This window comes from Leptidea sinapis, chromosome 28 (assembly GCF_905404315.1).
Source record: "Leptidea sinapis chromosome 28, ilLepSina1.1, whole genome shotgun sequence".
Taxonomy (NCBI): Eukaryota; Metazoa; Arthropoda; class Insecta; order Lepidoptera; family Pieridae; genus Leptidea; species Leptidea sinapis.
This window is the reverse complement of record NC_066292.1, coordinates 6,902,126-6,917,043: the sequence shown is the minus strand read 5'-3', so window position 1 is coordinate 6,917,043 and position 14,918 is coordinate 6,902,126. Positions and strand designations below refer to the sequence as shown.

The window sequence follows — 14,918 nt, the reverse complement described above, 5'->3', positions numbered from 1 at the left end:
ACTGATCTATCACATACGATTACAATTCTTACTATGGCCGCCTATCGGCCTGTAGTGGTGTAAGTGTGTGTGTGAGGCTATGTATTTACACGTTAATCGGCTTGTTTTGGTGCTACACTGTAATGTAAGGTGACCCAGAGTCCTTATTTTTTTACTAGTCCGTGATATAAGTAATTCTTATAATTTAGAAATTTTTTTATTTATTTGAATTCCGTCTTACTGATCGAAGTCAAAACCACTTTATATGATAAAATAATACATGTTTATTTTTATTCCAAAAGTCTTGGTTTAGTAAGAAAAATTTTGCGATACGAATGTATAGCAAATTTAAGACTGTTATGGTTTTCTCATGGATGCCACTGTCAGATCTGGACAAAAATACAATGGGACCACACGGGAAGCACCAGCTTTCAAATAGAAAAAAAAATATCTAAATCGGTTCACCCAGTCGAAAGTTTTGAGGTAACAAAGATAAAAAAAACATACCGACGAATTGAGATCCTCCTCCTTTTTAACATAATACTATAAACAAGCTTTTAATACATAAATAAGCATTAACATAGTTGAAGAAAATATTATATTGTCTTATTTCTTTATTGTAATATAAATGGGAACGACATGTTTCCATTTATTTGGCAAAATCAATCTGAACATTATTTACTCAACCTCATCAATTTCGTGAACATCGTAACTGTGCTCATAAACCTAAATGAGTATCGCACAGATCATTGTGTTGAGTAAATATCATCTGACAGAAACGTTTACATAACATACATTTAATTAGTTTTATGTTCAATTATTAATTATATATTAACGGATGAAAAGTAAGCTTTATTCGCTCTTAATAGTGATTTTCATTATTATAACACAAGAAATAAGGGATTGCTTGTAACTAATTCTAGTAGGCTTCATAAGATACATAATAGCTTTAAGGGTAAATGTATACACTTCTATAATAAAGTCCCAGCCACTGTTCAGGCATTATCTATAAATAAATTTAAATGTTTTATAAAAAAATTGCTCTGTCGTAAAAATCTAGACAAGATTGTGATTATTTTATAGCGATAGAATTGACTGTACAATATTGCATATTTTTATTGAAAGGAGCGCAAAAAAAGAATGCTGGGAGAGTTTCTTGCGCCGCTTCTTCTCTCTCAGAGCGCCATTTGTTTCCGAAGCGGTAGTAGTATCTAGTAGTTATTAGAAATGACATCAAAAATAATTCTAAAGGAATCAATTTTGAGAAAATTAATGCCTTTTATGCCTTTTATTTGATAAGACGAGCTAGACTTAGCCTGAGGGTATAGTGTAGAGTGTTAACGTCAAATAAACTTTATTTAATAAGGCTTAAACTTAGCGCTTTTGAATCGCCACCACAAATACTTATTTAAATTACTGAATTTACCATATGATCGTAAGAAGTCGAACTCATGAGAAGAACATCTAAGAATCTCAACAGCCACTCTTTTCAATCAAATAGAGTATTTAACAATGTCTACACGTTACAAATTAGTTTGTAACATACTGCATTGAAAATATGAGTCGTGTTTAAATAATGAAAATTATTTCAAAAAAAGTAATAAAAAATTAACTGTATCAATAGAAATTATCGTATATTGGATGCATCAACCTTTACAGCTTGAACTCATTGTTTGTGTAAGGATCCAGTAAGGTCCAGATTACTGTCACAATTAGTAATTGAATCCAATAAATACAATGATGTATAATGATTTAGTAGTGTATTACAACGAAGTGCCAATAGCTCAGGATTCCTGTAGCAACTACTGTAGAATTTTCACAATTTTTTTTTTAAATTTTGATGTTTATTGGACTCTTCTGGTCTTCTTCTCTCTAGGTCTAATTAAACAGTTTATATCGAATACAGGTACAATTAAATGAAATGAAATTATTTATTTGCAAGAAACATTATACTTAAGATTTAACTTAATATGTTTCGTCAATTGCCATGCAAAATATGTTATACATTGATTTATGTTCAAAGAGCCAACACATTACTGTCATACTAAAACATATCGGATTTCACAGGTCCATCATTAATAATAGTAAAAGTAAAAATAGCATTTACTATTCAAACAAAACAAATCTTATAACTATATTTACATGTCCAAGTTACGTCAGTTGGTGCTGGGGCTGCTGCTTCGACTGCCGAAGACAGCAAGCGTCGCAAATACGTTGGCCTCAGTGAGTCATACATCTTTGTGCCGTTTGGTGTCGAGACACTTGGCCCGTGGGGCCCAGAGGCGCGGAGAATGTTCAAAATACTATCTTCGCGCCTCAATAAGGCTACTGGAAACCCAAGCGCTGGCAGCTATTTCGGTCAACGGATCAGCCCTGCTATCTATCGCGGTAATGGTGCCAATATTCTTGGTACGCTTCCACGTAACGATAGTTTTAATTTTATGTAGTCATAGTATTGTGTAAATATAGTTATAAAATTAAAAAACAATTATAATATAAGGTGTAAATTATTAAATAATTCATTTGGTACCTATGTATAATGTCAACAAAAGTATGTAATTAACAAGTTGACTTGAGATACGAAGTTTTAGTTTGTTTCTGAAAATATTTCAAAAATTGCTATTATTTTAATATTTATGTAATATTCTGAACAAGTAGAACTTAATTTCAAATTATCATCTTTAAAAATAATATTATGGAACCTTTAATAAAACTAAATTTATTTATTAACAATAGTAGTTACTCAATGGGTCACCAGGGCGCTACTGAAAATCAGCGCTGTGTTGGTATTATACCAATACAGCATGACGCTGAGTCAGTTCCTTTTGATAACAATGACTGCTACACAGTACTTATTAAATTAAGATAATCACTATAATATTATGCATAAATTTGTTTCTTTTTTTTATCATTTGTATATTTTTATGCTATAAGTTTTTAATTATTTTTTTTTACCTCTAAGTCTTTTTTAGTTGTATTATTCTGTGTGGTTTGTGTTTGTTATTAATAAAGTTTTCATTCATTCATTCAGATAGAGAAGAATTTGATAATTATTTCTTAAAGGGATGTAACAAAGATTTCAATTAAAAGACTAGAGACAGAAATTATTTCGAAAAGAAAGTAAATATAGTTAAACATGTTTTAACTCCACAATCTTTAGGGTATTCTCAAAGCGTAAATGAATTTTTCTTTTCAAATAACCTGAAAAACCCAAGCATGACTGCTGCTGCTTTATGGAATAGCCATGAGATGTATTCATTCTTTATATGATATTTATTGTAAAATACCTTGTTATCTTGGCACTACTAAGGTTGAAACTATATTTTGAGATTATTAGCCTGAGCGAAAAGTGGTATATGGTCAAACCTATAATATCTTACACATATTAACGAAAGAGTAAAAAAATGACCGCATTATTTTTCGTTCACCGACATACGCACTTAACGAACCAGCCTGATGCTCATAAACGTCATCAAACCACTTTAACCAGTGGAAGGCTCCTTTGCACTGGATGCCGGCTCGATTATGGGTACCACAACGGCGCCTATTTCTGCCGTGAAGCAGTAATGTGTAAGCATTTTTGTGTTTCGGTCTGATGGGCGCCGTAGCTAGTGAAATTTCTGGGCAAATGAGACTTGACATCTTAAGTCTCAAGGTGACGAGCGAAATTGTGGTGCCGCCCAGAAGTCAAAAATCCTGATCGGCACTGCATTGTAATCCGCATGGCGTATCAATAACCATGAACTCAACATCCTGCTCGTCTTGTCCCTTATTTTCATTAAAAAAGCATTGTATGTATAACATATTTTTATAAAATGTTTGTTTATACTTAGAAAGCTTTTAAAGTAAGAACTTTATTACCAGGCATAGCGGAGAGGTAATAAGCTATTCACAGAAAATTTGTATAGAGTTTATTTAATTGATTTCTCACTAATTAAGCTTCCTTACTTCAGGAGAGACCCGATTTCATGTACGTTGCCTTTTAATGATAAGATTATAGCTGAAAACTTAAAAGGCGTTAGTAGCAGGTGAGATGAGTGGGCGATCAGCATTATTTTAATTTTAATAGTTTTCTGAGGCGAAGGTAGATTGCTTTTATATTCGCGCTGTTTATATCCTAGGTCCTAAACAATCATTAAGAGAAAAATTTAAAGAAATAAACATTTTGACTGTTGCTTCTCAATATAATCTTGATAATGTTCAATACGTTCATAAGCACATTAAGGAATTTGAACAAAACTTGTCATGCCTACTACTCGGTTAAGTCGAGTTAGTAAGTCTTTTATTGGGCGATGTATATGCTTCAACAACATGATCCCAGAAAATGTACAAAACAAATGTGTTACGAAATTTAAAAGAAATGTTAAAAAACGTTTGTGTGAGAAAGGTTACTATAGCATAAACGATTCTTCTTAATGATACCACAGCCTAGGAATGAAGCAAATAACCTCAGGTTCTTTAATTATAATTTCTTATTATACGATATTATATTTTAATCCATATTTATATAAAAAAGCCCGCTGAGTTTCTTGCGCCCATTTTCTCAGCTCTGAGGCAGTCTGTTTTGCATGGGTGGTTATTTTTGACGTTCAATAAGAGATTTTTAATCTTATCTATATATAAAAAAGGAATTGCTGTTCGTTAGTCTCGCTAACTCGAGAACGGCTGGACCGATTTGGCTAATTTGGTCTTGAATTATTTGTGGCAGTCCAGAGAAGGTTTAAAAGGTGAATAAATATGAAAATGATCGGAATTAAATAAAAACAACAATTTCATTTTTCCTTTTATGTGTCCCCCATCGTTCAGAAATCAAATTGAAAGAATAGTTTAAAATGAATAACTAATAAGAATTTTTATAATTCTCCAACTTTCACTGAGGTAAAAAATAAAATTAATTTTAGTTAATTATAGTTGGTAGGTTACTTACAGTTATAACTATCTATCAGATTATTTATATATAAATTTATAAAATGTGGCGATACCTTCATCTATATATATATGAGATTTCCACGAGGAAATATATACGAATATAGTCACTTATTACGATTTCTCTGGAACCATTAGAGCTAAAACCTTGAAATTTGGTAGAAAAATTTGGTTGAAATTCTTTTCACCGAGTAGAGGTCAGCTAAGAACGGATTTTCCAAAATTCCATCCGCAATAGTTTACTATTACGCCTTTATAAATAAGTCAATGATATTGACATTGTTAATTCTAATTGCTTAATTAATCAACCCGGGTTGGTTAAATAAATAACTTATAATAATTATCATGTTTTTTATCTCCAATGAACGAATCGATATTGTCATGCAAGTTAACTTTTAGTGCAGCACACACCATATTGTGACGCAAACTGATCTGTCACATACTATGGCAAATCTCATAATGGCGGCCGATCGGCTTGTATTAGTGTAAGTGTATGCGTGGAGCTTTGTATTTACACTATGTAAGTGTAAGTCACGGAGTTCTTATTTTTTTACTCGTCCGTGAACACAACATACATTTTTGTATTATTTTATTAAGTACTAGGTGATCCGACAGAAGTTGTTCTGTATATAATAAATAAAATTATTATTTTTATTAATTTTAATTTGTGACAAAACGTAAGATTTATCAATCTACATAAAAATAATGTGATAGATAATTAACAAGTGTAGTAAATCTACCAACTATAGTTACCTAAAATTGTTGTGTTTTTTTTAATTCCGAGTATTTTCATATTTATTCACCTTTTAAACCTTCTCTGGACTTCGACAAATAATTCAAGACCTAAATTGGCCAAATCAGTCCAGCCATTCCCGACTTTTAGCGAGACTAACGAACAGCAATTCATTTATATATATATATATATATATATATCTAGATAATATGTATACCGCCTCGCAATACTCGCAATATTTACACTTTATTAGTCATATTTCTCCAGTTATATCTAACACCAGCCAGGAAGTAGGAATGTACAAATATTAAATTCCTCTTGTGATGTGATCTGGCGTGGCACTATATTCAGACGCCGAGCATTGCGACTGCGGTACCTATGCAATTAACAATTAGATTGTTCTATACGGTGCAAACTACACTATTGTCTTGTACAGCGTAGTCTAGAACAAGAGCTCTAAATAGTACATAGCATGGACATACTTCTTGTTATTGATATGAAGCAGTGTGCTTTATGAAAAGAAAGAAGGAAGAAGACTTATATAATTAATACGTCTAGGTAGAGTCAATAAAATTAAAAAAAATTAATCAATTCAGTTAAAACTAGTAAATCAGATAGGCTTCAAAAAGATAAAATGAAATAACAATCTCATCAAGAAATCTGGCGGAATTTCTATGGCACCAACGATATCCAATGAATTATTGTAAAAGTCAACACTTGTCTAGAACATAGAATTCATACCAAAACACTTATACGCATTATTTGTCTTCTGAAGAAAGATACATAGAAAGGAAGAGTGTAATCGTTTTAAATTAAAATATACAGATATTAATGCAAGCATGAAGCCATAACCTGAGAGTTGAACAAGGCATACAAGATTTTATAACGATACGTCACTCGAACGGTTTGCTCAGTTGGCACCGTCACGGAACGCCGGATGTCGTGGGTCCCGCATCGTTCTAAATTTTATATTAATATTCAAATGATTTGAGTTTTCTTAAGTGTTAACTCCGCTAATATATGTCTTTAAGCAATTCGACACGTATTTCGCCTCTACACGAGGCATCCTCAGGACATGTTGAGTCGCCAAAATCTGGCACGAGACTCAATTATGGATTTCCGCATAGTAACGCCTACTTCAATAAATTTTACATATTAATATTAAAAAGGATGGGGATATGTTGGCAATAGTAAAAATTAAAACTTATAAGCTTGTTGTTGAATATAATTATGTAAAATAATAACATATTAAATTACTTATTGGGCTGTTGTTTACCAAATCAGAGCCATTGATTCTTTCAGTATGTAAAAAGTACATCGAAGCGAAAATATTTTTATATATTATGTGCACTTCTACCCTAACATACCGCCAAAACAGTATACAATTCCGTCTTTGTTTTTACGGAAAAATGTTTAGAAAACTAAGAAAAAATAGAAATAATTCATATGTCGTGACGTCGTTGCGACAGACATGCTGCGATAAGGGAAAACTAAACCGAATGTGTATAATTTATTTTATATTTTAATAAAAATTAAAAAAAAAAATAAGTATGGGAAAATAAATTATAATTCATTTGTTGTTAAATGTAACATTATATATAATAATATCTAATAATATTGACACACTTTTACACAAATTATCGTGCCCCAAATTAGTATCCTATGGGTTGGAAGACAACGAAATAATATTTAATACGATATACTTACAAAAACATACATAAATATATATAAATATCCATATAATGTTATATGTGGGTACCTTAAAAAATGCGTGTTCAATCACCTAAAACTAGGGCAACTCAATTGCGGGAGAGCAACGTTACTATCTATTCTAGTTAGTCCAAATCAAATATGGGAAATTTTGGAACACATTCAGCTTACATAAGCTCAAAATCTCATCTGTGTAAGTTTCAATTGAGTTTAGCTTACCTTTACGTTACCCTATCATGGAGTCAGTGATTGATTACACGTAGATGGAGCCTGTTACCTGATGCCGCTATATTTTACTTTAAGCTACAATGGGGTGCTCATATAAAAAACTTATATCGACTTACCTCTGGAGTATTTGCGATAAAAAACATTATGCAGCTGACAGATGTTGAAACGGCTGGATTTGTATATTTCAGCTACTTTCATAGTGTCATGTCTTACGGAATTATATTGCGGGGTAGGGCTGCAGATATTGAAAACATATTTGTGCTGCAGAAAAGAGCAATTCGAGCAGTCTATAAAATGCGTTCAAGGGATTCATTGAGAGAAAAGTTTAGTGAAATAAATATTATAACAGTACCCTGCCAGTACATATACGAGAACCTCCTATACACTCATAAAAATATTAGCCAATTTAAAAAGAATAGTGATGTACACAGTGTCAATACTCGAAACAAACATAAACTCTCAATTCCATCTACTAGGCTCCGTAAAATTGCTAAATCTTTTAAAGTGGATTGTGTTATATTTTATAATAAACTCCCAAATAAAATTAAAATATTACCTATTAAAAAATTTGAATGTATCGTAAAAACTAAATTAACATCTAAGGCCTATTATAATGTGAAAGATTTTTTGAATGATAAAGATAGTTGGAATTAATGTTCTAAATTTTGTTAATGAATATTGTTTTACTCATTTGAATGCTATTGTAACTTTTGTACTTCATCCTGACTTGCACTAAATAACTTATAAAGTTTTACAGTGAATAAAGTTTTTTTTTTGACTTTGACTTTGACTACTCGGCTAAGTCAAGTTATTAAATCTTTTGTGAGGCGATGTATATGCTTTTACAACAAGATCCCAGAAAAGGTTCAAAACAAATGTACTACGAAATTCAAAAGAATATTTGAAAAACGTTTGTGTGGTAATGGTTACTATTATATAAAAACTCTTTTAATGATGTCTCAGATTGGGAATGGAGCGACTGCCCTCAAGCTATGAAATAATAAGTTTTTATAATACATTGTCACCAACTTTTTTTAAGAAAAAAAGAAGCCCGCTGAAATTATTGCGCCCGTTCTTCTCAGGTGTGTGGCATAATTTTTAGAATGGGTGGTACTTTATGTAAGTAATATTTTATGCTATTTTGAATATTTAAATTTGAATTTGAAAATAGGTGGAGGTCACTGAGAGCTAGACCGGGACAATAAAGATGATGATTAAAAATTGCAGCCATATCACACGAATGTCACGCACACTAAACTAATATTCCTGGCCTGTTTTTATCCGCTGTCTCACAGCTAGAGTTTAAATTATCTTAGGATAATATAATTCCTATACATAATAATTATTTATTCCTTTTTTTTTTTTTTTCATCAATATATAAGCACTTGTAAGAAAGTATCAACACAATTAACTTTTTACTTTCGTGAGCCTTATGTATATTTTAAGCGAGAATTAAATTTTCTCGATCACTCAAGGGAGATTTAAATGCCAGCAAAAAAATCTTATAATTCTCTCCTGGCCTTTCAATGGAACCCTCCATTTCTGTGTCGAGGCAGTTTTTGTCTTCTCTAACAAGATTCCATTTTCTCAAAGATTGACCGAATTGTATTACGTGAGTTTTGATAAAAAGCTTTCAATATTTACAAGATTAAGTACTTTGCATAAATTATCTCTCCCATCTCTGTGTAAATATTTGTGATCTGAAATCGTCACTAATAGAAATTATAGCTTTAACTTAATTAAGCAGCCCAAAAAGGTATTTTAAAAGAAAATTAAGAAAGTATTATTATTAATGCACTTATTATAAACCATAAAAACTGGTAAAAAGGCCGATAGATATCAAGGCTTAAAACCGCTATCCCAAAAATTTGCCAAAATAGCGCATAATCGAAACCAATTCTTATATTTTACAAAAAATAATTATATATCTATGTTTTTTTTTAGATTGTGCGAAACAAAATCATCACAATATCCCTAAATTCGGAGTTGTACCCATGCTACTTTTACGAAATTTTATTAATTGTACACCAATACTGTTTACATGACATAGTTTTGTAAAGAAAATTGTATTATGTTTGTAATAAATTAAACATGCTTCTAATTCCGAATTAAAACAATGGCGATCTTGTGCGAGAGAAGTAATCTGGCTCCGCTGAATTCCTCAAGGCCAACAGGTCGTTCCCAAGCCTTAATTAGCAGGTTTATGTAATTTTTTATGGTTTCAATTCAGCAATAATACATGCTCCATCTATATTAACATTAGGTGATTGAAATCTACGTCAAACAATCAATGTAAACCAGCGGCATCAGAAGTTACAAATTATTAAGTGTATCATTACACACAGAGTGTTCCGAAGAGCTGTTTTACCTAATTCCTGCCGCCGTATTCCACCTTCGCACGACACGCCACAAGTTAGGATATCATCCTCACCATCTGGATGTATGGCGGTCCTCCACAGTGCGGTTTACAAGGAGCTTTCTTTCACGTACTACAAAGCTGTGGAATGAACTTCCTTGTGCGGTGTTTCCGGGACGATACGACATGGGTACCTTCAAAAAAAGCGCGTACACCTTCCTTAAAGGCCGGCAACGCTCCTGTGATTCCTCTGGTGTTGCAAGAGAGTATGGGCGGCGGTGATCACTTAACAACAGGTGACCCGTACGCTGGTTTGTCCTCCTATTCCATAAAAAAAAACACACAGACGTCTCTTTTCAGTTGCTTATGGAGGATTTTACCCCAGAATTTGTGATGAAAACATCATAATATTATCTTATATCGTCTATATACTATATAGGTATATCAATTATTGTTACTTTGGGCAAATAGGAAATGTAGAACGAAATTCAACATTTTGTTTATACAGAAATAATAATAATAATTAATAAAATTGTATGATATCCAGAAAAAATCCTAAATAACAGAAACATATCGCTTGTAGACAGTTGGCAAGGTTTGGCTCAAAAAATTCTAACAGCGCAATTATAATATAAAATATTGGGGTAGAAGTTATCACAAGTGTTTTCTGAACAATAATTTAATTTAATTTACATAAATATTATGTTATGTTTTTAAAGTGATAACCCTCGCTTGTAGGATTAATGGTGAACGGTTGGCTCAGTTGGTTAGAACAACGGCACGGAACGCCGTGGGTTCGAGTCCCGCATCGTTCATAAAATTTTGTTTTTCAAATTTTATTTGTGTATTAATCCTAGAAGTGAGGGTTATCACTTTAAAAACATAACATATTGTTTAGATTTACAAGAGCGACATCTCAAGTTAATTTCCTAATATATAAAATATTGGGGCTGAGCAGGTTATCAACTGTAAAATGGATCCTGTAGATGAAGCCACAACCTGAGAGTTGAACAAAGCAAACAGAATTTTGTAACGAGGCGGTACTCGAACGGTTGGCTGAGTTGGTTAGAGCACGGGCACGGAACGCCGGAGGTCTTGGGTTCGAGTCCCGCATCGTTCATAAAATTCTGTTTTTCAAATTTTATTTGTGTTACATAAATATGTAAGAAAATATGTTTTATCAGCTTGAGTTTGCGCTAGTTTATCTTTATTTTTTGTTTTTTTTTTATTTATAAAAAACTTCGTTACAATATTATGTATTATCGTTCGATAAAATGTATTATTATCTATGTAGCGTGAGGACGGTCGCTCCACTCCCACTCTGTGCTATCATTAAGAAAGTCATTTTTCGTAACACATTTTTTGTACATTTACTAGGCCCATGTTGCATAATTTACATAAATTAGATTTCCTTAAAATATATTTCTTTTCTCTGCATATTTGTGATACTTTTTTCCCAATATTTTCTCGGCTGTCGCTTTGTTAATATGAAGTATTTTGTTTACAATTTGCCGGACAATATATAAAATTGAATTGAAATTATTTGGTACGGAATAAGTTAATAAATAAGATTTATATGACACTTTACCAAATGCGCCCAATATTATCCAGCAGTTGCACGTTGGTGCACTGAATTTAAAAGTGGAAGAACATCTACCTAGCAAAGGTTCGGTTAACAATGGTAGTGACCGAACAAATGATGTAAAAGAAATAAAAAAAACTTATTTATTTTTTTAAAGTAATTATTTGTATTTCTATAATCTTCCTAGCGACATAAATATATATATATATATATATATATTTATGTCGCTATGTATGTTATATATATATATATATATATATATATATATATCTTTGTATGTTTAAAATGTTCCTTTTGTATGTACGAAAAACATCCACTTACCATAATCTTTGTCCTACGCTCTAAGCGTAGTATGTAACTTTGTTGCAACACCTACCTTGACCCATGCTACGGATAAACCGTAGTATTACTACAAACGAAAAATTGGTATTAGTCGCGACCACGGTTAATACAATTGGATCGAAATATCGGCCGCAAATTAATAAAATATATATCGTGAGTACCTGTTATAATAATAAAAATATGAACACAGCAACACGAACTCAAAAATATCTCTCACCGTCGAGTCACACTTCAATCAATCTTAAGATTGGACACATCATTGTGATGGAGGCAGTAAGATATGATCGGGGAATTAATTAGTATTCTAAGAATAACAGGTCATTTAAAGATGCGTTTAAGACTCAAGTCATAATCATACACGGTGGCTCATCATCTTAATCAGCCGGAAGACGTCCACTGCTGGACAAAGGCCTCCCCCAAAGATTTCCACGATGATCGGTCCTGAGCTGCCCTCATCCAACGTATTCCGGCGATCTTGACTAGATCGTTGGTCCATCTTGTGGGGGGCCTACCAACACTGCGTCTTCCGGTACCTACTTGGTCGCTATTCCAGGACTTTACTGCCCCAACGGCTATCTGTCCGTCGAACTATGTGCCCTGACACTTCAGTTTCGCAATCCTTTGCACTATACACTAATAGCCTGAGGCCTCAATTCCCAATCTGTAGTATCACTAAGAAAGTCATTTATGTTATAGTAACCTTTACCACACCAAGTATTTCAACAATTCTTTTGAATAACGTAATAATTTTGTTTTGAACATATTCTGGGTTCTTGCTGTAAAAGCATACATCGCCCCACAAAAGACTAACTAACTCGACTTAACCGAGTAGTAGGCATTATAAGCATATGTCTGTTCCTGGTGTTAACATTATGGTAATGACAGTTTTTTTATGGAATAGCAGGACAAACGAGCGTACGGGTCACCTGGTGTAAAGTGATCACCGTCGCCCACATTCTCTTGCAACACCAGAGGAATCACAACGAACGTTGCCGGCCTTTAAGGAGGGTGTACGCACTTTTTTTTAAAGAACCCATGTCATATTGTCCCGGAAACACCGCACAAGGAAGCTCATTCCACAGCTTTGTAGTACGAGGAAGAAAGCTCCTTGAAAACCGCAGTGTGGAGGACCGCCACACATCCAGATGGTGGAAGCTGTATTGAGGCAATCGAGCATATGGCTTAAGTCTTCTTAATGGTATCTGCCATGATTTCGATATCGTTTGCGAATCGAAGGTGAATGATGTATTCGCCATTGATGTTGAGGCCCAGTCCATTCCCTTCCAGAAGCTTAAAAGTATCTTATAACGCAGCGGTGGACAGCTGCTGGGGCGACATGACATCGCCTTGCCTGGCTCCTCGCTGCAGTCCGGTAGGCTTCGAGATCTGATCCTGGAGACGGACTGATATGGTGGCGTTTCTATACAAACCCTTCAACGCTTCGATATATTGTTAATCCAAGTGACACCTCTGGAGAGATTGAAGCACCGCCCTGGTCCTGATCGAATCAAAGGCTTTCTCATAGTCCACGAACGCTCAAAGGCTTTCTCATAGTCCACGAACGCCAAGATGTATGTGGTCAATGGTGGTTTTTGTAATGGTAAAGGAGGATAAACGAGGGTACGGGTCACCTGGTGTTAAGTGTTCACCGCCGCCCACATTCTTTTGCAACACCAGAGGAATCACAGGAGCGTTGCCGGCAATCGAGGAAGGTTTACGCGCTTTTTTTGAAGTTACCCATGTCGTATCGTCCCGGAAACACCGCACAAGGAAGTTCATTCCACAGCTTTGTAGTACGTGGAAAAAAGCTCCTTAAAAACCACACTGTGGAGAACTGCCACACATCCAGATGCTGGGGAATCCCTTGAAACAGCTCTTCGGAACACTTCCCATGATAAATGCGGTAGAGTACACACAATGAAGCGATGTCTCTACGCAACGAAAAGTGATCCAACCATTCACAGTGTACTGGGTCCCCGACAATTCGAGCTACTCTGCGTTGCACGCAATCAAATGGATCGGGCTGATACTGGGGTGCGCCAGACCAGAGATGACAGCAATACTCCATATGTGGCCGGACCTGTGCTTTGTACAGCGGTAAAATGTGGGTCGGCTTGAAGTATTGCCGTGCTCTATTTATGATGCCCAGTTTCTTTGAAGCCAATATGGCTTTGCTGTCCAGATGGCCGCGGAATTGGCAATCCCTCGAGATATCCGATATAAGATACGACAAATGGGGTTTTTTAGAGGTAAACGCGCGAACTTGAGTCTTCTGGGGGTTAAATTGGATAAGATTCAATTTACCCTAATCCGCGACATTCTTAAGAGAGGACTCAATAAAAGACACAAGTTCCTACCGGGACTGGTCGACGATTTCTCTAGAGAGACCTGCATGGCCTGTGTATTCGGCATCGGCCGTGCTGTCGTCTGCATAGCAATGTATGTTGGAGGTGTCCAACATATATGCGGAAGAAACAGTGTGGGAGATAGCACACAGTCTTGGGGTACTCCATCGTTCACGGGCTTGGGATTTGAGCAGTAACCGTCGATAACCACCTGTATGCTGCGCCCAGTGAGGAAGCTGGAGGTCCACTTGCATATACTCTCGTGAAGCCCAAATGATGGATGTTTTGCGAGAAGCGTCTTGTGCTATGGTGCTAAAGCCTTTTCGAATGGAGCTAGTTCAGGAGGCTGGAAGTCGTCAAGCCTACGCACGAGACGATTCGTGATAACCCTATGTTCTTCAATAGCATTTTGTCGCCCTTTTTGAAGAACAGCACCACTATACTTCTGTGCCGTGCCTGCGGCGTTTTGCCCTCGTCCATGACGGAATTGAATAGTTTCTCGAGTGTCTTAAGTACAGAGATACCACCAGCTCTCAGAAGCTCAGCTGTAATTCCATCATCACCCCGCGCTTTATTGTTTTTAAGCTGTTAAAACATAAGGGGTCATACTAATTTCGTACAGGCTGACGTCTGGGATATCTTCGGTATAGTGTCAGGTTAATTGCGTTTATAAGGCTCTTGGGTCAAGGATCACTTCCTTCAAAAGTTAGAGCTTAG

The 14,918-nt window shown here is 34.7% G+C and overlaps 1 protein-coding gene across 1 annotated transcript in view; it reads left to right on the top strand.

Moving 5' to 3' along the window:
* Positions 1-14,918, top strand: part of LOC126973061 (sodium channel protein Nach-like) — a 40,275-nt gene extending 25,357 nt beyond the window's left edge. The window contains exon 9 of the mRNA XM_050820175.1: positions 14,890-14,918. Coding sequence (XP_050676132.1) covers positions 14,890-14,918 — 29 coding nt within the window. The remainder of the gene's footprint in view (positions 1-14,889) is intronic.